General features: G+C 44.5%; 1 protein-coding gene across 8 annotated transcripts in view; it reads right to left on the bottom strand.

Annotated features, from left to right (window-relative positions):
- LOC109906763 (ankyrin-2) overlaps nucleotides 1-26,007 on the bottom strand; it is a 116,592-nt gene extending 90,585 nt beyond the window's left edge. For 6 of the 8 annotated variants that reach the window (XM_031792197.1, XM_031792201.1, XM_031792200.1 and 3 more), the window contains exon 1: nucleotides 25,530-26,006. In XM_031792197.1, the coding sequence (XP_031648057.1) occupies nucleotides 25,530-25,664 (135 nt within the window). In that variant the 5' untranslated portion in view covers nucleotides 25,665-26,006. Of the gene's footprint in view, nucleotides 1-25,529 lie in introns of all 8 variants that reach the window. The other 2 variants (XM_031792195.1, XM_031792199.1) reach the window with 2 other exon arrangements.
- Between the last annotated feature and the right edge of the window lie 474 nt (nucleotides 26,008-26,481).

The following is a 26,481-nucleotide window of genomic DNA, read 5'->3' as shown; positions in this document are numbered from 1 at the left end:
ACTGCACTGTCTGTAAGTGTGTCTCACACCTCCAATGAGACTGATGCCTTATCCCAGACTGAGGGAGGGGGGGGTGTCTCCTGAGATCTCCTGGAGACGTGCTCAGATGATTTCTCTAGGGAGGGATATCTCTGCTCTATATATCTGACAGAAGGAGAGGTCCAGAGGAACAGCTTGTGGGTTGTCCAGCCAGCCCACAGGGGTAGGATGGTATTGTTACACCAACCAAATTCCCTTTAGTATCAATCCTCTGCACCTTGCATGTTAAAGAGCAGCATTTACAGCTCACCTAAGGGAACCACTTCAACATGTAAGAAGTTAATGAGTAGCAGCCATTTTGTTTTTATGAATCATATTACCATTTCTTGCTGAGTAATGTTTCTCACTGTCTCTCTGTACAAACCACATATGGATATCAGAGAAGGGAAGTGTGGTCATCTCAAAGCCGCAATAGGTCACTGTGCCCGTGTACACTGACTGGAAGACAGTGTCAGAATTGTACTCAGCTACATTATACAATGGTACCATTAGGCCCACAGGACAGAGGAGTAGAAAAGACAGATCAAATCCCCAGTCAGATTCCTAGCTGCCGAGTCACATTATGCAAAGGCAGAGAGGGTGGAGAGATGAGAATGAATTAAGAAAAGAGAGGGTGTTTTATGGCTTTGCGGGTGAATGAACACTCCTACGTGGAGTCGTGATATTAAGGAGAGGTAGAGAGTAGAGAGAGAGTAGAGAGAGAGAAGAGAGAGAGAGCGAGTGAGAGAGAGATTGGAAAAACAGAGAGTGGGAAGGAGGTATGTTACTCAATCAGATATGAAGGTCTTTGGTAATGTGTTCATTCATAAGCCATTCTTTACAGAGACAAAATTAACACTTCTTACTGTGTTACCCTTCATTAATAAATCAAGTACAGCAGGTGAATACAGGAAACACGAGTGTCATATCAGCTAATATTGCCTCCAATTAGATTCATCACACTACCTTAATATGGAGGTATATTAGTTCACCAGGTTGCACACACATTCTTTGATGGTCCTTGCTATCCGGAATCCTTGAGACGTTAAACTCTGAAGTCACCCCAATTGAAGTTGACATTTAAAAATGGGTTAAGGTATGGGTTACGTTTAGGGTTAGGGTAGGGGCATCCCAAGGATGCTGGTTAAGTATGCCTTGAATTTTAAATAAATCACTGACAGTGTCACCTGCAAAGCACCCCCACACCTCCTCCATGATTCACGGTGGGAACCACACATGCGGAGATCATCCGTTCACCTACTCTGTGTCTCACAAAGACACGGCGGTTGGAACCAAAAATCTCACATTTGGACTCATCAGACCAGTAGAGACAGATTTACAACAGTCTAATTGCTTGTGTTTCTTGGCCCAAGCAAGTCTCTGCTTCTTATTGGTGTTCTTTAGTAGTGGTTTCTTTACAGCAATTTGACCTGAATCAAGGCCTGATTCACGCAGTCTCCTCTGAACAGTTGATGTTGAGATGTGTCTGTTACATAAAATCAGTGAAGCATATTTTTGGGCTGCAGTTTCTGAAGCTGGTAACTCTAATGAACTTATCCTCTACAGCAGAGGTAACTCTGCGTCTTCCTTTCCTGTGGCGGTCCCCCATGAGAGACAGTTTCATCATAGCGCTTGATGGTTTTTGCGACTGCACTTGAAGAAACTTTCAAGGTTCTTGAAATGTTCTGTATTGACTGACCTTCATGTCTTAAAGTAATGATGGACTGTCGTTGCTCTTTGATTATTTGAGCTGTTCTTGCCATAATATGGACTTTGTCTTTTACCAAATAGGCCTATCTTCTGTATACCACCCCTACCTTGTCACAACACAACTGATTGGTTCAAACACATTAAGAAGGAATTATATTCAACAAATTAACTTTGAACAAGGCACACCTGTTATTTGAAATGCATTCCACGTGACTACCTCATGAAGCTGGTGGAGAGAATGCCAAGAGTGTGCAAAGCTGTCATCAAGGCAAAGGTTGGCTACTTTAAAGAATCTCAAATATAAAATATATATTGATTTATCTAACCCTTTTTTGGTTACTGCATGATTTCATGTGTGTTATTTCATAGTTTTGAAGTCTTCACTGTTATTCTACAATGTAGAAAATAGTACAAATAAAGACAAACTCCAGTTGTGGTCAAACTTTTGACTGGTACTGTATATCACTGGGAATTTCAACCGAACCCATGAAGCGTGACATCACATTACTGACCATGTCATTTCAGCTTCAAAAGCCTCCCTAAACTGAGATTGCATAAAACAATAATTTACACAGAGTAGAATGTGTGTGGATAATTTACATTATAAATAAAGTAAATATTGTATCCCACGACGACCGTCCAACGACCAATGCCGTTGGAAACATGCTCGGCCCTCCCAGTTACCATGGAGACAAGCGGCCCTGCCTCTCTTGGTAACCATGACAACAGTTTTTTCTCTCTCTATTTCTCTCTCTGGGGTGCGGTGGAACCTAAGAGTTCACACATAGCTCATTTAACTACTTTATTTTACCATAAGAGCCATTTTTCAGACTTGTAATGTGGCAAACTCACTCAACATTACACCAGTGCTGATAGGAGAAGTACATGCTTGTAACACACTCAGCAACCTCATGTGTGATACAGATGTACCTAGGCACTAACCTAACCTGGTCCCCTCTACCAAAGATAGAACATCTCAGCCGTGTGTGTGGGTCACCACACTGCCCTAAGCCACAACCACCACAGCCTAGCGTGATTAAGTTGTCGCCCTTAAAAAACCCTCCTAACATGAAACACACACACCACACACACGCACGCATGCACGCACATACACAAACACGCACACACACTGTGACACGCGCTTATTCACAGATAAGGCAACTGTACCCTTGTCTTTTGCTGGTGTACAAAATCCCACACTCCATTGGAAGAACACCTTCTATTCTTGGACATCATGACAGCCTATCATATCAACAGACAACAGTGTTTACTGGGTATCTGTTGTACACAGCAACCATGTCACACCACTGGTACCTAGGACTAAGAGACGGGCGTCAATGTTAACATTTCCTTCATTAACGCCAGGTTCGCCAACTGTGTGTGTGTGTGTGTGTGCGCCTTGTGTGTGTTCATGTGGGCATGCATGTGTGTGTGTATTTTAGATTAAACCCTCATTTGGGCTGCCTGGCATGCACAGCCACTATATGCGCAGACATACTGTAATTACAGTATGTGATGATTACTATGTCATCACATTCAACTGGACTGCAGTATCCATGGAACCTTGAACGTTACCACCACATACCCCGAGTTCAGCTTTTAATACCCTATGATTATCGGAAACTGTTAGGAATATTATGATTAAATGACTAAACAATATTCTCATTTTAAATGGAACTGTAACTAAGTAAACTTATACTCTGCTTTATTATATCTGATTAACAATATGAGTTCATAAGAAGGGATTGTGTGACACGGACAAGGAGTAATTAAATATAACGAACACGATTCCAAACTAGTCTGGAGAGGAGTGGGTTAAGTAAGCAGATAGGGTCGTTAACCTATGGTTGAACCGACTAAACTTAGCTCTGGGGTGTTTTAGATAACCTAGGAATGCACTCACTGCCTTTTCTGTTAATTAGAACTGTCAGCTAAGTGGTGATCGATAATGGTGAGGGGTCAAAAGTTAATTCAGTTATGTTGTGTGACCTGTGAGTGTGTTAGTGAGTTGGAATGAACTTCTAAACTCACTTAATTCTAAGTCGGGAGGAGGGGACTCATTCTAGAAGCAATGAAATTACGTCACGTTATTGTATATTAACTGTTGCTCATGGTAACGTGGCAGGGCGCTCCGAGAATAAATTCTGTTACCTATTATTGATAAGACTTGTCTCCGTCTATTTTATGCAAACAAGAATCTTACAAATTCTCATAAAATATGAAGGGAATTCAATTAATGAAAACATATTGGAATAATTCAATTACAGTAACAGAAACCATCGGACTTCATCACACATGAGGCTTCCAAATGGAATTCTATCGAACGTCATTCGACTCAATGAAAAACAAGGAAACATTCAATAGGAAGCTGTAGATTATGATAACATGAACTCACCACATTTTCAAAGGCTTCAAGATCAAGGTTAAATAATGGAAGCATGCGGTTTGATGTATTGGCTAGGATCTCCTCTCTTCTGTAATTGTTTATGCATGCTGTGAGATGTTACCTCCTCGTGATTGGTTCATCCTGGGAGCCCCCCTCATTAGCAATCAGTGTCATCAACATCAGCTGGCCCCAACATTTCTGGGCCAATGCCAAAACAGGATATAGCTGGCCGCCAGAGCATCCTGGCCAACCACGGCTCTCCCTGAGGACTCATTCGCATATAGTAAATCAGCACTAGGCCTAGCTTCGTTAGGGACACTAAATTTAGACCTACTCTAAATTCACCAGTAGAGGCTAATGCTTTCACTGAGGCATGACAGATTGAGGCAAGATAGTGTGTGTTGCTGACCGAGAACACCATAAAAAACATTGTAGGGGAGGGTAAACAACATACAATATTTTATTGAAAGCACAAGGATGCTGTATTGTCCTTGCAGGGCTAACAAAACCTTGCTATACGCCACTGAAGGATAACAAATAAACCACATCTTCTGATTTAAAATGTTACATTGCTAGCTATTTCAACACTTTGTACAGATGGTGTGAAATGCAGGAAAAAAACATCAGAATGTGTACTAGAGATTCTGCGCGAGAGCTAACTGTCAGGGGTGAAAGGTCAGGGGTCAAGTTGAAGGCATAGGTCGTGTCCCCCTGCGCAGACGTTGCATGCATCAACCAATGGTTGTGTGCCATGTCATCAACTGTGCCGTCGGGCACCAGATTGCTATAACATATGATGTGGTTAGCTGATACATAAAATACCTATCCAGGCATTGTAAGATCTGGCATGTGCTAGCAACACGACCCTGCTCTTAGCTAACACCAGCCACTGTTTAAAATAGTCCATGTTCTCAAAAACAGTAGGCGTCCTCAGAGAGAGCAGAGTGGTTAACTATAACAGGAACACTCTGAAGGAGTACAAACACACACTCACACACGCCAAACACAGACATACTACACACACATCACTGCCTTTCTGGGCGTTTAAAATGAATTTGTATTCCAATGCAGTGTTAAAAATGGCCGCTAATGAAAGTGGCCCCAGGGGATGATAACTGGGCCCTCTGGAGATTAGGGCCCCTGATAAAACACACACAATGTGCGTACTATACACAAACGTGCACAAATACGCCAGGCTACACTCTTACGAGGGTTGTGCCGAGTAGTCGGTCAAAACAAGTATCGTAACGGATATGGGCAATTTTCTGGATACAATTATGATCCAAGCATCTTTCTCATGTCAGTCAGTGACAGAGTTTCTAAACCATACGGTCAGTCAGTCATGTGAGTGGTCTAAATACCTTAACTGGCTAGTTTGCCTGTCTGTAAAGAAAAATGGTGGGCTGTACGTTGATCCTGTTGCTCTGACTGGATAGAGTGAAGCTTTATTTCTCCTAATTTCACCCGTTCACTTTTTCTCGCATGTTTTCAGTCTGATCATTTAGATTGCTACTGCCTGCTACTATAATAAATCACATGTCGAGGACGTTTGCTATCAAGCTATCAATGTGCATTATATCTAACAAGTGTGGTAGGGAAAAATATGAAATGCTAATGTGCGTTCTGAGTGAGTGACAGCAAACTGCCCACTGCAAGTTGAGGACACACAGGCACAGACACAATGCATTGGGGCGGGTAGCGTTCTCCTGGCATCCGCCAAACCCAGATTTATCCGTCAGACTGCCAGATGGTGAAGTGTGATTCATCACTCCAGAAAACGCATTTCCACTGATCCAGACTCCAATTGCGGCAAGCTTTACACCACTCCAGCTGACGCTTGGCATTGCACATGGTGATCTTGTGTGCGGCTGCTCGGCCATGGGAACCCATTTTATGAAGCTCCCGACGAACAGTTATTGTGCTGACGTTAATACCAGAGGCAGTTTGGAACTCGGGAGTGAGTGTTGCAACTCGGGAGTGAGTGTTGCAACTGAGGACAGACGATTGTTACGCGCTACGTGCATCAGCACCAAGTGGTCCCGTTCCGTGAGCTTGTGTGGCCTACCACGTCACGGCTGAACCGTTGTTGCTCCTAGACGTTTCCACTTCACAATACCAGCACTTACAGCTGACCCAGAGCAGCTCCTGCAGGGCATAAATTTGACAAATTGAAATGTTGGAAAGGTGGCATCCTATGATGGTGCCACGTTGAAAATCACTGAGCTCTTCATTAAGGCCATTTTACTGCCATGTTTGTCTATGGAGATCGCATGGCTGTGTGCTCGATTTTATACACCATTCAGCAACGGGTGTGGCTGAAATAGATGAATCAACTAATTTGAAGGGGTGTCCACATACTTTTGTGTATATAGTTTATTTTGCCAACATCTATTTAGGCATATTAAAACACTTCTGTCTATTCCAATTACAAGTATCATCCGATTCGACAATCAACTGTCAACTTACGGCTACGATGACAAAATACGAGTATGGCCATGTCGGCACACCCCTAACTCTTACAGTACTCCTCTAAGTCACATCATGTCCTTGATCTCAGCAGGCATGGTATGAGTGTGGAGTGTGATGTGAGGTGATAGGAGGAGACACTCCAGGGGAATTGGAATGTACTGGTCATTGCTCTGGAAATGAGTGGGACATTGAACACAACACAACTGCAGCTAGCACAGAGCAGTACATTATACTGTACTGTAGGGAGGGATGGATGGAAATCAATATCAATTATTGAAATACTAAATCTCACAATTAAATGCAAGGCTCACAAACAAATAAATTGTACATTAAGAACTGCCTTTAACAGTTTTGCATACCTTTAGCACAAATAGCGCTCTCTCTCTCCCTCCCTCCCTCTCACCCACAATCCTCCTATTTATCATTAATTACATACTGGACACAATGAATTCTCACATTCTCCAAAGCAATTTATTTATCCTACTTTCACGCACTATAATTGTTTTGAAGAAAATAGTGCTGAGTCAGAAAACATGGCGTGGAGGGGTCGATAACCCCCTTTCAGAATTATGTTTTTTCTCTCTCACAGCTTCATCCTCTCTTACCCAGGTATAGATGTTCAGGGCTCTCTCGATTCTCTATCTCTCTCCCTTTCTCTCTTACCAGGCAATGATTCTCTGCTGGTAGAAGAGTCACTATGGGTCGCTAGGTCATCTGAGTCACAACGTCCTCACAGGCAGCTCTGTCCAATTACAGATCGCTATGGTACTGCTCTCTCACTCCACTCTGTATGACACAGCTGCCTAGACGTATCTGGCCTGGCACTCGACTGGCTTTATTTTTGTATCCCATCGCTTGGTTGGTCGGTAACTCTGTCCACACCTCTTTGATGTGGCAAAGCCTTTGAGCATAGCAGGATTGGTCAGATTTTTTATCCCCCCTGGGGGAAGGTGAGTTGAAATAACTTTCTTCTTTGGTGTAAACACTGTAAACAAGTACACCACACTATTCCCCGCATCAGTGTAATGGAGGGGAGAATATTACTATAAAAAACACAACAAGGTTAGTCAATGGGTTTACCCGAGGTGGGAAAAAGATACAAGAGATATTTTTAAAGAGCTACAGTACAAAGAAAATAAGCAAGAGACTGGAGACCCAAGGCAGGAGTGGCATGGAATTTCACACAATTCTTCTAACACACCTCAGAAATGTTATGCCTATGTTATGCCCCAAGTCTTACCAGTATTTGGGGTTCTGGCTCAGGATCAGGATGTTGTTCAAAGCAGTAGTAGTCTGACTCTGGTAGAATGTGGTCCATCTTGGGTTGACTCCCATTGGCTTTCAAACCCTTTTCAGCCTCACACACCTTACACATTGCTGCGTTGCCCATGGCAACCGCTAGTCACAATCCCAGTGTCTGCGAAGCCAGGCGTCATCAAATGTAAACAAACCAACAAAAGCAGGTAAAGTTGCTCTAGTAAATCCACAAAAAAAATCCAGTCCTGTATCTTTTTTCCCCCATCCACCCCTAGAGCGCTAACGGCTAGAGGCTACATCCACAGGTGGGCTAAGATGCTACCTTTTGCCCAGCAAACCCACTCTGCCTGTCAGCCTCGCCAGCTTTCCTTGTCCCCCTCTAGGAGCACAATCTACTACTGCCGCTAAGCGCTAACACTGGCCCATTGCTAATTCCAGCTATATTTACACCCACCAGCCTAGATATGCATGGGAACGAGGGTGGTCCGACCGACCGGCGGGAGGGTGGCGTGCCAAAACAGATGCGGGGGAGGGGGAGGTACAGTAGCCCCCTGGTTGCTCTGGAATGCTCTCTCATGAGGGTCAGAGGCTACCCCTGGCGATGAGGGCTGTTATCACATAGAGGGTGACCATGACTTAGTGCGTGGTGCTGACTTAACCTGATGTGATGAAGGGGAGTGGGGAAAGGTTATAACTCTCAACTTCTCCAGTCGGAGAGCTAGTATGAACTTCATCAGTCACACAATAGCTATTTAAATGTATTGTGTTGTGTGAATCTTGTCCTCTGTGTGTCACAGTGAAGCCTACAGCACTGATTATTGATTGGGTGAAGCTGGGCGGCAAATTAAAGGCAGAGCCAGATCTTTTTATTGAATTGATCTCGCTCTCAGGGTTCAGGATTTGTAATTCATTCACCCCCAGATCCACCATAGTGATTGATCTCAGCTGAGAGAGGCCTAACTAGGTGTTTGTCAGATCTTTTGTGAGCTTGTGAGATGCTACTCAGCTGCATTTCAAGATGTGTGTGTGTGTGTGTGTGTGTGTGTGTGTGTGTGTGTGTGTGTGTGTGTGTGTGTGTGTGTGTGTGTGTGTGTGTGTGTGTGTGTGTGTGTGTGTGTGTGTGTGTGTCAGTGATCCTGTATGTGTTCTGTAAATGTGAGGTAAATGTGCCCGTTCTCTCTGGTGTGAACATGTGACTTGGCATTGTGACGGTACTAACAATGCCCACCCTGTTTCAAAATGTCGGCCAATATTTCTCATTCACTGGAATATGTTAGCCCATGCAGGGAGTAAACACACTTCATTGTAAAGAACCACACAACCATGGTTAAACTATTCTCTAAGAATAAATTAACAAAAAAAATGAAGCAATTTCAGACCTTTTACTGCAGGGCAATTATAAGACTCAAAAGTCTGGAGGCTTATTGTGTAAACATGTGAAGAGAGGGCAATTAAATTGTTTCAACCACTTCCAACTAACTGAGGAGAAGCATCCAACTGCAGAGAGCGTTAAACGAGCCATACAAATGAGTTACTCAAACCAGAAGTACAGACTCCTTCAGAGCTTCATCAAAGTCTATTTCTGCAGAGTCACCCCCATCGTCTATAAAACATTTACATGATCGGACCATTAATATCCCTCTCTAAGCCTTCTCCCACCCCCTCACCCCCTCACACACACACACAACCCCATCACACACACTTGACTATAGGTTAGACCCATCACTATAGACCAGACACAAATCATGTGGAGACGAGACCTTCCATTAAAAAAGGCAAGTATAATCAAATAACAATGAATTAGCCCTATTAACCTTATCCTCCATGTAATTTACTCATGTCTCCTTCCATTGTGTTTTTAATGCTTGCATGCCTGTATTATCTGCCAATAAACACATTCTCTTAGTTTGCCCAATGGGAAGCAATGTTAATATGGTGTATCAGAGATCCAGACCCCGCCCCTAAGCACATGCATCACAAGCGATAGCAACTAAACAACCCCTTCCCCCACTCCCCCACTAACCCAATCACTTCCTACCATGTTTAACCCCTCCCACTACTCAATATCAAACCCCCCCCCAACCCCTAATTCCCAACCCATCCAATTCCACCACTGGTGCCTCCATCTAAAGGATATTTTGTTTCAATTTCCCTCAGTACTACAGCTGAGATGTAATCCTGTGGGTGGCGCAGACAACAACCAGCTTAAATCTGTGGTCAAATCAAATCAACTTGACTGGTTGAGGACCTCTTGACTGGTCTTGATAAATAAATGAGTTTTATTTTCACTGAATATTTGTTTGGGTGTTGGTTAGACTACAATTACGGTGTTGAAAGGTTAGGATTATTTTGCTTTTAGTACTGTTTAGTACTGTTGTACATGTTGTACAATGCCGTGGTTTCCGTTAGAGGGTTTCGTTTTTCTTGGAATAGAAACATCACATTATTAATCAAATTAAGCTACATTTCTTAAAATCAATCCCGTATACCCTGTCCTTACAAAAAAAAGGTTTTATATTTTCTAGTACAACCAATGTTAAAAAAAGGTGGTCAAACTAGCTGATACTTAATAAGTAACAAGTAACACTGAAACATGCATGAGAGCATCAGCTGTGTGATCATGCTCTCCGCAGCCAATGTGAGTAAGACCTTTAAAACAGGTCAACATTCACAAGGCCGGCGGGCTTACCAGGACGTGGACTCCGAGCATGCGCTGACCAACTGGCAAGTGTCTTTACTGACATTTTCAACCTCTCCCTGTCTGAATCTGTAATACCAACATGTTTCAAGCAAATCACCATAGTCCATGTGCACAAGAACACTAAGGTAACCTTCCTAAATTACTACGACCGTAGCACTCACGTCTGTAGCCATGAATTGCTTTGAAAGGCTGGTCATGGCTCACATTAACACCATTATCCCAAAAACCCTAGACACACTAGAATTTGCATACCGCCCCAACAGATCCACAGATGATGCAATCTCTATTGCACTCCACACTGCCCTTTCCCACCTTGACAAAAGGAACACCTATGTGAGAATGCTATTCTTTGACTACAGCTCAGTGTTCAACACCATAGTGCCCTCAAAGCTCATTACTAAGTTAAGGGCCCTGGGGCTAAACACCTCCCTCTGCAACTGGATCCTGGACTTCCGGACCGGTCGCCCCCAGGTGGTAAGGGTAGGTAACAACACATCCGCCATGCTGATCCTCAACACTGGAGCTCCTCAGGGGTGCTTGCTCAGTCTCCTCCTGTACTCCCTGTTCACTCATGCCTGCACAGCCAGGCACGACTCCAACCCCATCATTAAGTTTGCCGATGACACAATAGTGGTAGGCCTGATCACTGACAACAATGAGACAGCCTATAGGGAGGAGGTCAGAGAGCTGGCCGTGTGGTGCCAGGACAAAAACCTCTCCCTCAACGTGATCAAAACAAAGGAGATGATTGTGGACTACAGGAAAAGGAGGACTAAGCACGTCCCCATTCTCATCGACGGGGCTTTGGTGGAACAGGTTGAGAGCTTCAAGTTCCTTGGTGTCCACATCACCAACAAACTATCATGGTCCAAGCACAAGAAGACAGTCGTGAAGAGGGCAAGACAAAACCTATTCCCCCTCAGGAGACTGAAAATATTTGGCATGGGTCCTCAGATCCTCAAAAGGTTCTACAGCTGCACCATCGAGAGCATCCTGACGGGTTGCATCACTACCTGGTATGGCAACTGCTCGGCCTCCGACCGCAAGTCACTACAGAGGGTAGTGCGTACGGACCAGTACATCACTGGGGCTAAGCTTCCTGCCACCCAGGACCTCTATACCAGGTGGTGTCAGAAGAAGGCCTTAAAAATTGTCAAAGACTTCTGCCACCCTAGTCATAGACTGTTCTCTCTGCTACCGCACAAAAAGTGGTATCGGAGACCCAAGTCTAGGTCCAAGAGGCTTCTAAACAGCTTCTACCCCCAAGCCATAAGCCTCTTGAACATCTAATCAAATGGCTACCCAGACTATTTGCATTGCCCCTACCCCTTTTATAATGCTGCTACTCTCTGTTATTATCTATGCATAGTCACTGTAATAACTCTACCTACATGTACATATTACCTCAATTACCTCCACTAACCACACATTGACTCTGTACCGGTACCCCCTGCATATAGCCTCGCTATTGTTATTTTACTGCTGCTCTTTAATTATTTGTTACTTTTATTTATTTTGGGGGTGTATTTATCTTAAAACTGCATTGTTGGTTAAGGGCTTGTAAGTAAGCATGTGACAAATAACATTTGATTTGATTTGACCAACAGAGACGAGGAGAAAACTTGTTAAAAATAGGGGGGTAGGGCTCTGGGCTAGGGGTTGCACTCTGACCAAAAATCTTATCACCCAATTAGAGTCGCATTAGCAGATGGGTGGGTGTGGTCGGGGTGGGCTAGCTCGGGAAAAAGGGCCTCTTCCAGTTTAGCTAGAAGGGGATGGGCAAGATGAACGCAATTAGGATTCTCATTCACATGCCAAACTGCTTGTCAAACGGGAGATGCTGCACAGTGTGGAGTAGTGCACTCTGATGCCCTGTGGAGGACACTGATGTAATACGGTATTCAACATGTTGTATGTGGTATGTTTCCACATGGCTGTGTATCAATAAGTACCACTTAGACACACTTGCCATACAGTACCAGTCAAAAGTTTGGACACACCTACTCAAGGGTTTTCTTTATTTTACTATATTCTACATTGTAGAATATTAGTGAAGACCTCAAAACTATGAAATAACACATATGGAATCATGTAGTAACCAAAAAAGTGTTAAATCAAAATATATTTTAGATTATTCAAATTAGCCACCCTATGCCTTGATGAAAGCTTTGCACATTATTGGCATTCTCTCAACCAGCTTCACCTGGAATGCTTGGAGTTCCCATATATGCTGAGAACTTGTTGGTTGCTTTTCCTTCACTCTGCAGTCCAACTCATCCCAAACCATCTCAATTGGGTTGAGGTCGGGTGATTTTGGAGGCCAGGTCATCTGATGAAGCACACCATCACTTTCCTTCTTGGTCAAATAGCCCTTACGCAGCCTGGAGGTGTAATGGGTCATTGTCCTGTTGAAAAACAAATGATAGCCCCACTAAGCGCAAACCAGATGCGATGGCGTATCACTCCAGAATGCTGTGGTAGCCATGCTGGTTAAGTGTACCTTGAATTCTAACTAAATCACAGATAATGTCACCAGCAAAGCACCCCCACACCATCACCCCTCCCCCTCCATACTTCACGGTGGAAACTACACATGCGCAGATCATCCGTCTGCATACTCTGTATCTCACAAAGACACGGCAGCAAATTTGGACTCATCAGACCAATGGACAGATTTCCACCGGTCGGATGTCCATTGCTTGTGTTTCTTGGCCCCAGAAAGTCCCTGCTTCTTATTGTTGTCCTTTAGTAGTGGTTTCTTTGCAGCAATTCGACCACGAAGGCCTGATTCACACAGTCTCCTCTGAACAGTTGATGTTGAGATGTGGCTGTTACTTGAACTCTGAAGCATTTATTTGAGCTGCAATTTCTGAGGCTGGTAACTCTAATGAACTTATCCTCTGCAGCAGAGGTAACTCTGGGTCTTCCTTTCCTGTAACAGTCTTCCTTTCCTGTTGCGGTCCTCATGAGAGCCAGTTTCTTCATAATGATGGTTTTTGCAACTGCACTTGAAGAAACTTTCATGACATTTTCCTGATTGACTGACCTACATGTCTTAAAGTAATGATGGACTGTCATTTCGCTTTGCTTATTTGAGCTGTTCATGCCATAATACGGACTTGGTATTTTACCAAATAGGGCTATTTATTTTACTAGGCAAATCAGTTAAGAACAAATTCTTACGGCCTAGGAACAGTGGGTTAACTGCCTTGTTCAGGGGCAGAACGACAGATTTTTACCTTGTCAGCTCGGGGATTCGATCTTGCAACCTTCTGGTCACTAGATCAACACTCTAACCAATAGGATACCTACTGCCCCTACTGCCCCTAACTATCTTCTGTATACCAGCCTTACCTTGTCACAACACAACTGATTGGCTCAACCTCATTAAAGAAAGACATTCCACAAATTAACTTTTAACAATGCACATATGTTAATTGAAATGTATTCCAGATGACTATCTCATGAAGCTGGTTGAGAGAATGCCAAGAGTGTGCAAAGCTGTCATCAAGGCAAAGAGTGGCTACTTTGAAGAATCTCAAATATAACATATATTTTGATTTGATTTAAACTTTTTTGGTTACTACATGATTCCATATGTGTTATTTCATAGTTTTGATGTCTTCACTATTATTCTACAATGTAGAAAATAGTAAAAATAAAGAAAAACCCTTGAATGAGTAGGGGTGTCCAAACTTTTGTCTAGTACTGTACATATTCACTTCCCTGCCCTGGGATCAAAAATCCAAATCAGGCTTCCCTACTTTATAGGGTAATGTAATTGCAAAAGACTATGAAAATCAAATGAATAACAGAAGTCGGTGGTCCACGTTGCCATGGAAACACAGGCATTCTTGTTGCTCAGTTGATGCGAGGACATTTTTCCTCTAAAACCATAAAACCATAGATACACTGCATCTTTGATAGGTGCCATTTCTATTGGAAATGCTCAAATGACATGTTATGTGTTTCTGACACAAAGATTGACAACAGACCTACAGTGTTGCCTGGAGTGATCTAGTCTAGGCAACGTGTTGAAGTGCACAGTGCCATACAGTATAGAGTTTAACGTATTGTACTGCCGTAACCATGGTGGCCAGATCGTAGCCATTCTGAATGGCCAGAGGCTGGGCCAGATGTTGGGGATTTAGGGTCGATTTGGTTCAGCGGCTCAACCAACCCATCCCCCTTCACCGAGAACCCTTTCAACTATCCAAGCCCCCACTGTGCGACAGCCTGGCTACACCAGACTTACCCAGCCCAGACGTTCATCTACGGTCACTCATCTGGCTTTGACCATAGCTTCACCATCAGTTGACCGCCAAAACACTCATGAAAAACAAATATACAAGAAAGAGGGAGAATTGGGCCAGAGAATAGTAGTAGCCAATATGGCTGGCCGATGCTAATGTCAATAGCCAGTCTGTCTACATCACACAAGACGATCTCTAACAAGCGTATCTAATGTGTGCATTCCCTTTCATCTCTATGGATTATAGCGACAGAGCCGCACCAGATGAGCCATTCAAACTTTTTTTTTGTCACAGTTCCCTCGTATCGGTTCAAAAGGCTTTGACATTACAAAACAAAATTATTTTCCAATCATTTCGTTCTGAACAGAACCATCTTTTTTTTTTGTTCCGATCAGCAAAATAAAGTTCTGAACCGGTTTGAAGCCACAAAAAAGTACAGGTTTATAGTGTTCCTTCATGATCCTTTTCAAACCTCTGAAACAGATTTCAGATTGGGGCGGCAGCATAGCCTAGTGGTTAGAGTGTTGGACTAGTAACCAAATGGTTGCAAGATCAAATCCCCAAGGTACAAAATCTGTTGTTCTGCCCCTGAACAAGGCAGTTAACCCGCTGTCATTGAAAATAAGAATTTGCTCTTAACTGACTTGCCTAGTTAAATAAAGGTCAAATATTTTTTTTTTAAATTAGCTCAACTTTAAATTACTTCTCAAATCAGTGCGGATGGAGCAGGCAAGCTATAGTTGTTTTAGCCTAGGCATCGACGTTATCAGCTGCCTAGACTATAGTTGTTTACATGCGCGACGGACAACCAAGTTTGGGGCACGAGACGTGACATTTTGTAGGTGGTGAGAAAGAGCATGAGGGTAGAGGAGAAGGCGTCTTGTTATGACATGAATTTCCTGAATTAGAATTATACATATGGAGAAGTGGCTTCTATAGCGGAACTTTGAATGTCTTTGAACCTCAGAAAGTTGGACCAGAGCTGTGTAAGCTAGCTAGCAAACATGCTTGTGTGTGCAGAGCAGCACCAGAATGAAGAACACTTACATTTTTGTAGTTAATAAATCCAATGTGAAACGTGATAACTATATTAACCATAACTAGCACTGAAAAAGTGAATCCGTTCTTCTCGAATTAAAAATCCTTCCCTAATTTCGGAATCACACTTGTAACGTCAGTAGGGTACAGAAGTCTAAGATTCTGAGCTAGAGGGGCAAGTTGCCTACACACGCACAAACAGGAAGAGATTTTCAGCTGGCAAGTAGACACGGGAATATGTTTCTGAGTGACAGAGTGAGGGCTTTGGCATAGGTACCTTTTTGCACTTTTTTGTGAAGAAAAGAAAATGCCCCGAACGTAAAATAACGTTATTAACCGGTTCCCGTGCTTTCAAAAATAACGGTTCTGTTCCAGAACAGTATAGATCACTTTTGTTCCCGTTTCTGATTCTGTTCCTCGAAAAATGTCATTATTTTCCTGTTTTTGCAGTTCTGTTTCCTGAACCGGTTTCAAACCCTGGTACAAAGAGAGAAAGAACTGGAGGAACGGTTTTAACTCTCAGAGGACAGACAAAAGTAACACCAGGATATGACTAACACAGCGATGAGGCAGAAAGCTACATTTGTGAAGGTGGGATACCTCAGAGAGATTTCAGAAACTGGCATAATTCAAGTGTGCCTCCCCCTCTATCTCTCTGTTCATCTCTCTGTATCACATTCACCACAGTACTCCTGGAACCTCTCATGTAAAATGCAGAATCCAGCAGTACTACATCCACCCCCAAAAATAAAAAAGATCGAAGGGAGAGAGAGGAGACAGACGGAGAGAGTTTGAAAGGCCACAGGCTCTTCTGTGAGGTTGTCCTTCAGCTGCTCCAACTGTGAATAATTCTTCCAGAAATAAACTGGGGCAGCGAAGTTTGTACAGCCAGGGTCAACCAGGGAGCCAGGGAGATGGGCAAAGGAAACTGATTCAGGCTAACCCTGATATGCATTAAATGTGCTGAACTCAACGCCTCAAATACCCAATTCAGTCCAAACAAAACTTGAAGGATTTTCCTGACCCCAAAAAATGTGAGACCCAATCACTCATCATAAAATCGTCAATGAGGAAGAGTATTTAAACACGGAGGAAAAATCACTTACTTTTCTCATGGTCCCAAAAGCCACGAACCCTGAATCAACCGTCAGCAATGAAGTCTGCATCTCCTTCACCTGAACACACCTCACTTCCCGAATCCCCCCACAAGAGCTACCCTTCCTTCCGAACCCAAGGTCTCTGAAGCTAAACACAGTGTGCTGTCCAACCGTGCGATGATATCCCTGGTGTGTGGACCAATAGTATTGACAGGGACCCGGTGTTTGTCACAAAAACAGCCCTAGGACCTGGACTGGGACCAGCAAGGGAATAATTAAACAGACACTAAAGCAATTGGTGACTTTAATTGGCGAGACTCTAATCTCAACTGATATCTCGGGCACACAGTTTATCACAACACTTTACCAACCCAACACACTGGAAACTGGAGAGGCACTAGAACAGACTACAGGGTGTGTTGAGATGCTGAACCTAGCTGGAAATAACTGTCCGGGCGCCCACATAGCAGTAACCTACTGTAGATCTTCACAAACCTGTCAGGAGGACCAAGTGGAGACTTTGTTGTAAGTACCGATGTTCTTGCACAGATGGATGGTATGGATGAACGCTTGTAGAAACATAAATATTCAGTGATTCTAAATGGACAAAGATAAACCGATGACTCATTTGAACACATTGATATTCTGCTGGTTGGGAGAAGCAGCAAGCGCCAATATCACACATTTCAGAGCTAGCTCACTCTACCTGTGGCTCGAAAGCTACAGTTTGGACCCTGACAGTAAAATTCCAATTAACAACGCCCTCACATTTCTCTCTAGGCTCTAGGCTCTCTCACCATTTAATTATTGATAGGCTCTCTTTCTCTCCACAATGCTGATGGAAAGCAGACTGCTTGGCACAGAAACAGGGAAGGACTTCCCTGGCGAATTGGGAATCCCAGAGTACTGACACACTTTTAAGTTATGCCCTTCTAACATCCAGAGGAACCGCATTTGGTACTGTATGTAGTAGCTCATGTGACCAATGGAGTGAGATGAACCAATTTGCCCAAGACTCACATCTGGCAAAGGGATTTGTAATGGTGGTTTAGTTGGAGCTGACACTAAATGGAGAGGGTGTACTGGAGGAATATTTGGTAGTTAAGCTCCTTCGGAAGATCCTTACACTCAACTAAATGAGCTAGAATGTAACGAGGCGTGCCAAAATGGTGGCGAGTGTTGCATTGTTGTCATTTCAAATGAATTCATGTCCACTCTGTAGAAGACTCGAGTTCGGATTCAGATCATGATTTCAAAAAGGCAATACGTTCATCTTTCGTTCATCTTCGTCTGTGACATCCCTACGTGATTCCCTTTGGGTTACCATGGTTATTTGACTGGCCCTGAGCTACCGTTTTACATAGTAGCATGGCAATGAGATTAGACAGTAATCCTGGATTTCTCCAATCCCAGTTTAGTGCCAAACAGGGGATACAGTACAGCCATAAACTAGTCTCCTCAGCGATAATACCCCATCTAGACAGAAAACTGACTGTGAAAAAGGAAACGTCAGATTACTACGACCGCTAGACAGGGCATACATTCTCGATTTGTATCATTTATTTTCCGTACAATTTGACATTGCACAGTGATGACAATACATGACAATATTACCGTATTTAAAACTCACCAGATACACACAAATCATTTTATTTAGGCTGTCAAACAAGTTCAAAACAAATGCAACAGCACAGTCCACTAGTTCAGACAGATAGCAGATGTTCAGCCTACTTATACAAGCATGCTGTACAACACATGCAATGCAGGCCGGGACACTTTGTACTACACACGGTAGATCCACACGTACTAATCTACAGGACCTGAAATGGAGGAGGGAGGAGAGGGCAGGATGGTGAGAGGGAGAGAGTAGAGAGAGAAAGTGTGGTCTAGATCATTCGGCATAAACAATTCGCCCTAAATTGTTTCAGAAAGGAGTCTCTCTGCAGACAAGCAGATCAAATGGATAGGATACTCTGTGCCAAATAAATATTGTAATGCAAAATGCAACATGTGCACGTTGGTGCATCTCTGAACCAATCGGAAATGAAAGTTGCTGTTAGGGGGTGTGTGTGTGCGTGTGTGTGTGTGTGTGTGGGTATTTTATAAGGGCGACTCCTTGGGAAAGTCTACCCGAGCATGCACAAATAAAGTTAGCAATTTACAATCAAACCGTGTTCAGAGCTTGTTATTCCACTCACAGCTGTTCCCCATTGTTAGTTAAGATGTTATTGAAGCAATGCAGACCAACTTGAAGTATCTTGATGATTGTTAGCATGTTCTACAGGCTTGTAAATATACTGAGTATACAAAACATGACACAGACTGACCAGGTGTATCCAGGTGAAAGGTATGATCCCTTATTGATGTCACTTGTTAGTGGAGGGGACAGGTTTAGAGGAGGATTTTTAAGCCTTGAGACAGTTGAGACATGGATTGTGTGTGTGTGCCATTCAGAGGGTGAACGGGTAAGACAAAAGATGTTAGGTACCTTTGAACATTCGCACCGGTTTGTGTCAAGAACTGCAACGCTGCTGGGTGTTTCACAGTCAACAGTTTCCCACGTGTACACAGTACCAAGAATGGTCCACCACACAAAATACATCCAGACAATTTTTGTTTTGTTTACATTTTTTATTTTAACCCCAATTTCGTGGTATCCAATTGTTGTAGTAGCTACTATCTTGTCTCATCGCTATAACTCCCGTACGGGCTCGGGAGAGACGAAACTATAGGTCAGCACTCTTCACAGAAAGTACTAACACCATCATGACCGCCAGCAAAGAGAGACAGGAGGAATACTGGAGCAGGATAATGTACTGTGGTAGACAACAGGTGTATCTCTCCTGTGACTCACACACACCCACATGCAGGCAGGTCAACACCTGCCTGGTATCCATCTCAAATACCACCCTCTGAATTATATGATATATTCTCTCGCTCTAGCAGCTCTGGCTATTTCATTTCATTTCATTTTTTTTTACAACCTGTCGAGCCTTAGTCTTGTACAAGCCTACATATCATACCTCTTCCTTCAGCGATAACCTATACTTCTGTACGTGGGTGTGCTACGACACACATTCCTGCATGATGTAATAACGCACAGCAACATACATGTACTGGAATTGACAGTCGAACTCCAGATCTGTGTACCTCCGTCACTCCAGCACATTGCCGTACAGAGATCAGCTCTGAGAAGCACTATGCAGAATATAACGGACACAAAAGACCATCGAACAGACAAAGCGGAGAGATTAGTATTGAACTGCCCAGGGGTCCAAGAGGCAGATTACACAAGTTACACTACATGTCTATCCTTAGGAGACACACACATATGCGTGCGCACGCACACTTCTGACTACTTCAGATGACACCGTACTACAATACTTTATGTGGGGACAGTTGATGCAATCATCAATCTATCCATCTCACTTCGCAACTCCTAAACAGCTCCATAACTCGGCTCGGTTATATTTGCCAGGACGGGGAACAAAGCATAAGAAGACAACGTGTGATTCGGGTAGCATGAGAACATCTTTAGAGAATATGTGTGAAGGTAACGTCTGTCTGAGGAACAAGCTATTCAGAACACAGAGATCGATTGTCTGACGCTGACAATATATAAGCAGCGTTTTGGGATTCCACAAAGTAATACTCCGCAGTGCAGGGAGCCCGCATTTTCTCAAGGCTGGTGAGAACGGACTGAGGCACTCTGTAACCTGTGCCAATATCATGATTATTACGTAATATACAGGTAATATGGATAGACGGTGTGTGTGTGGGTGTATGTGCCAGTGTGTGTGCCAGTCTGCATGCCCCAGTATGCATGCGCACATATGTGTGTGCGTGTGTGTGTGTGTCTCTATGTGTGTGTGTGTCTCTATGTGTGTGTGTGTCTCTATGTGTGTGTGTGTCTCTATGTGTGTGTATGTGTCTCTATGTGTGTGTGTGTCTCTATGTGTGTGTGTGTCTCTATGTGTGTGTGTGTCTCTATGTGTGTGTGTGTCTCTATGTGTGTGTGTGTGTGTGTGTGTGTGTGTGTCTCTATGTGTGTGTGTACTAAGTTGGTACGTGTGCGTTACTGTATCGACTGTATGTGGCAGCAATTATTCATCAGCACAGCTTTCACAAGGTGCAATCTAGAACCTAAAAGGGTTCTTTGGCTGTCCCAATAGGAGAACCCTTTTGAAGAACCCTTCGTAGTTGCAGGTAGAACCAGAGCTTCCTATCATTTTCCTTTGCCACAGGACAGTGGTAATACATCACCAACACATAGAGGACGCTACAGAGCTACACTGGCATGATGGGCGAGGACCGGGCCTCCTGGTGGGAGACACGGGACGTTTTCCCACTGAATCGATCTTTCCTTCCCTCTGTTGGACAGGGTAGTGTTTACTGGCTAGTGTTTACGCTGGTGAATCGAGAGAGAGAAGAGAGAAGAGAGGAGAGAGAGAGAGAGAGAGAGAGAGAGAGGACTGGGTTTGACACTCTGCTGCCAGCACAGGCCATTGAGGAGATGGAGGAGTGTTACGGGCACACGCAAACACGCGCACGTACAAGCGTGCACACACACACACACGCACACGCACAGACTCTGATCTCCAAACCAGTAGTTGAGTCTGGACACAAAGTTGAATTAATGAAATGATAGCCATGGCTCTCACAATGACAACATCTGTTCTTTGTGCTATTTGGTAACACAGACGAGGATGATGAGAAGCTCTATTAGGATATTATACTCAGAGGAAAACATCTGCTTAGAGGCTAGTGATGCACGAAGTCAGTCATTTCCCTGACGGACACCAGTTTATGTAGGGAGAGGGATAGAAGGAGGGAGAGAAGAAGAGAGAGAGAGAACAAGAAAGAGAGCGAGAGAGAGAAAGAGAAAGAGAGAGAGCGAGAGAGAGAGAGAAAGTGAGAGAGAGAGAGAGAGAGAGAGAGAATGAGAGGGAGAGGGGATATAGGGAGAGAGAGAGAGAATGAGAAAGAGACAGCGAGAGAGAGAGAGAGAAAGAGAGAGAGAGAAGGAGAGAGAGAGAGAGAATGAGAGGGGATATAGGGAGAGAGAGAGAGAATGAGAAAGAGAGAGAGAGAGGGAGAGGGGATATAGGGAGAGAGAGAGAGAATGAGAAAGAGAGAGAGAGAGCGAGAATGAGAGAGGGAGAGGGGATATAGGGAGAGAGAGTTGACCGGTGTCCGCAGTGCAGGGAGACACCTGCTGCCTACTGCTCTCCTGTTGCTCCTCTCCTCTGCTCCTCCTCTCCATCGCCACTCTGACACGACACAGCAACAGGAATATTGATCGGTATTTACACTTGTGTCTCTTCTTCATACTGTACTGCATAATGTGGTAGGCCACTGTCGGACGTAATGCCTCTACTGTAGTCAGTAAAAAAAATCCTGGTTACTACAGTACAGAGCCTGGTCAACAATGAACTCGTAATGGTAGACTACTCAAAGTAGTAGATTTGATTTAATAGTGACATTTACCTCACATTCACCTCTCACGGTCACCATAAATATATAATCAATTATTATAATACAGTATGTGCAATCTATCCAAAGTGACTTATTTAATGCGTGCTTTTATTTTGGGCGATGGGTGGCCTCAGTGGGAATCGAACCCAAGACCATTGGCATTGTAAGCGGCATTCTCTATCGACTGAGACACATAGGACCACTAGTGAATGGGATGTTCCACCAAAGGTGGGGGAGGAGGAGAGAGGGGGATAACTGATCTGCCAGTGATCATATCTCCATCCAAGAAGGAGAATTATACTGCATCTCGTTGCTTTGCCGTCCTGCCACTGAACACAAATGCAACAACAACAGGGGCAGTTCATCTGCAAACGATCAAAGGCACCGGGGCAACTGTGGAGCAATCTGGGTCTGGATGGGGTCGTATGGGCGAATGACTGGGCGCATAAAGAGCCTCTGCCTGGCTACAGCTCGCTTGGGGTTTACCAAAAGGCACCGAAATATTCTCAGACCCTGAGAAACAATATTCTCTGGTCTGATGAAACCAAAATGGAGCACTTGGCCTGAATGCCAAGCGTCACATCTGGAGGAAACCTGGCACCATCCCAGCCAGAGCTCGGACTTGAACCCGATTGAATGTCTCTGGTTGACCAAAGTCCCTTCTCCCCTGATTGCTGAGTTTGGCCGGGCGGCCAGCTCTAAGAAGAGTCTTGGTGACCTTGTACAGACAGGTGTGTGGCTTTCCAAATCATGACCAATCAACTGAATTTACCTTAGGTGGACTCCAATCAAGTTGTAGGAACATCTCAAGGATGATCAATGGAAACAGGATGCACCTGAGCTCATATATAGTCTAAAAGGGGAAAGGGTCTGAAGACTTATGTAAATAAGGTATTTCTGTTTTACATTTTTTTATACATTTGCAAAAATGTCTAAAAACCTGTTTTCGCTTTGTCATTATGGAGTATTGTGTGTAGATTGCTGAGGAACATGTTTTATTTGGCTGCAACATAACTAAAAGGGGTTGTGAATACTTTTCGAAGGCATTTCATGTCGCTGGTACTACACCGTGACAGCGGTTTGAGCGTGTCTCCCGGCGTTTTACGTTACATAACCCTGCCACAGGGGGACATTACGGTGGAGACTACAGATGAGGAGGAATGTATCTGTGTCTGTATTTGGAACCGCTCCAAATACAGACACGCCCCAATGTCCATACTAGCGCACGACTTGGAATGAAGGCCCTGGAATCTGGGCAAGTGGGTGGACGCTTGCTTCAATAACTTGCCGATCATTACCCAACCCCCAAATTGAATTTATGATACGTGTTTAGGACCCTAGTGTTCACCACATCGGCCATTAGAGCTAGAGTCCTCCTCTAAGAGAGAGCAGACCAATAATCCCACTCATAATCTCCTCTGACTGCAGTCAATAACAACAGTAGCCAACAGAGGGGAGACAGGCAAATATACAAAAACAACACAGATAAAATCGTGTATTTAGTATTTAGAACACAGTAGCCTCGGGGTTAGTTTTGCCATGTAAGGTGTGTTATCTGAATCCGACTAGTCTATTCTGGGTGGATAGCCTATCAATGAATGTTGCTGCTTCTTCTATTCTGTTGGCATTATCAATTGGACAGATGGAAAAACAACCACACACACACTCCGAAAAAAATACACACGGCACAAAATATGGACTGAGTGATGCTTCAATGAACACACAAACGTCACACCGTGGCAGTGGCCAAGGTAGTACAGGCTCAAAATAAGTCACGAATTGCAACGTGAGAAAGTGATATTTTCCAATTCTGCTGCATCAATCTCCTAAGAAACAGCCAAGACATTCATCTGTCTATGGACACTGTGTGCTTGGGAAGAAACTGAAAAATAGCAAGCACACACACACACACTCGGTCTATACCTGGACCCGGGGGTGTCACTTTACGTGCGGCACGTCCCAGTCAATACGGTAAGCACACCATGTACTGGCACACATTAGTCCCCAACCCGCCCTATCCTCCTCCCCCCACACACACCTGCACGTCTGCCCCTTCCTTAGAGAACAGAGATGTAGAGTGGCGGTCGTGAACACACCTCACTTTGATTGGTCAACACACATTGAACACAGCCTGGTCCCAGATCTGTTTGTGCTTTTGCCTCCTCCGACGCCATGGTCGAGGCAGGATTGATCATGGATCACCTCAATATACAGAACCAGTGCAATATAGTACACAAACTGTGCAACTACTATCAGGGGAAGTACATGAAATACAGTAGAATGAGACACCGCATTTATACTTCAAATCAGCTTGGGGAACAGGGTCGAAAGGTACTGTGCACCCACTGATACCGCACCGGGAGACTGCAGCACAGGCACACGGAGATAGGGACTGGTGTCAAAGGAGGATGCCCAGGGAGGATGCCTGTCCATAGGCAGAGATGGACACCTTTCCATGCACGGATGTGGGGAGGGTGACACCCCTGGATTCCGGTTGGAGCATGGGGGACATTGTGACAGGGGAGTGGTTGGTGAATGATGAGAAGGTGACACTGACGATGACAGAGGATGATGAATGGTGACAGGAACTGGTGACGTCAGAAGACTCAAATGTGTTACTGGAGTGGGGATTGCAAGGTAGTGATGGTTAGGGTGGATTCCAGTGGCAAATGTTGATGGTCCGTGGTGCTATTGGTTGGAAAAGAGACCAGGCTAGTAGCAAGGGTTGTGGCAGAGAGAGAACGAGAGAGAGAGAGAGATGGCAGCCGAAGAATGGCTATTCCTCATTCCTTGATTGTGGTCACGGTAGGTGAGATGAACAGGTAAGCAGTGGAGGTGACGGTCTAGGCGGTGGTGGATCTAAAAGGAGACATAGTGGAGAGATGACAACGGAAGGATGGCTCCTCACACCCGGGTGGACTTGGCCATAGCTTGGTTTCGGATATGGAAGTTGGGTGGGAATGGTGTAAGATAGGTATTCGTCCTCATACCTGGATGATGTTGATGATGATGGCAGGATGAGCAGGTACGCGAATACGCGACAGGTAATGATCAGGAGGTGTTGATATGAGGATGGGCAGATGAAGGCGAAGCATGATGGGTATCGTACTGTCTATCCCTCGTACCTTGCGTTTGCGCTCTGCCCGTTCGCGGGAGCGAATCCTCCTCTGGCGGGCTTTTTCCAGAGCCTTCAGGTCAGGTCCCTGCTGCTCCACCAGCTCCACCCTGGCCTTCTTAATGTGGGCTGCAGCGTGTGCCATGTCAGCCCGCTACCTCCTACTTCCAGAGAAACCCGACACCAAATCACCTTTTAAAAATTCCTCCCCCCCCAGAGTCCCAAAGATATGAACGCCAGCGAAGGGATGAAAATAATTTGATTCAGTAGATTCCCAGTGGGTGACTTTCCGCCAAAGGGCAGGCAGACGCACACGCTGAGTCGTCCGCCACCACGACTCTGCAGGAAAGCAGAGGAGGAGGACGGAAATAAGAGAGAAGCAGAGAGCGAGAGGTGTAGCCGCTAGTCCTCTATGCCTCCAGCCGTCACCACCACATATGAACTGGTCTAGCCCTACATGCAGCGCATGTGAGAGAGAGAGAGAGAGAGAGAGAGAGAGAGAGAGAGAGAGAGAGAGAGAGAGAGAGAGAGAGAGAGAGAGAGAGAGAGAGAGAGAGAGAGACTGAGCCTGAGATCCTCCTCTCCCACTGTAATTGCGGAGCTGTCAGCTGCTGTGGGAAGCTTCAAGTTTGGAATCTGTCAGTCAGTCATCCCAACAACAAGACTTCACTCACTGATATTGCAATGGGGGCGGGAGAGAGAGAGAGAGATAGAGGGAGAGAGGAAGGGGATGGAGAGAAAGGGTTGGGGAAGGGGGCTACAGTGGTTGAGAGCATAACTCGCTGTTCTTTGGGTGGAAAGGTGGAAGGAGCCATGTGAGCCGAATCAAGAGGGGGACACAGAGGAGAGAGAGGAAATCTCCATCCAATCCCTTACTTCCCCCTACATTAGTGGGAAATGGTAAAGTCTGCCTTGATGACTGTGAGCTGCTGCTGCAGATTTCACAGCTCGAGCTCACACAC

The sequence above is a fragment of the Oncorhynchus kisutch genome, linkage group LG16, assembly GCF_002021735.2.
Source record: "Oncorhynchus kisutch isolate 150728-3 linkage group LG16, Okis_V2, whole genome shotgun sequence".
NCBI lineage: Eukaryota > Metazoa > Chordata > Actinopteri > Salmoniformes > Salmonidae > Oncorhynchus > Oncorhynchus kisutch.
Note: the sequence above shows the minus strand (reverse complement) of the source record. Positions and strands in the feature narration are given on the sequence as shown.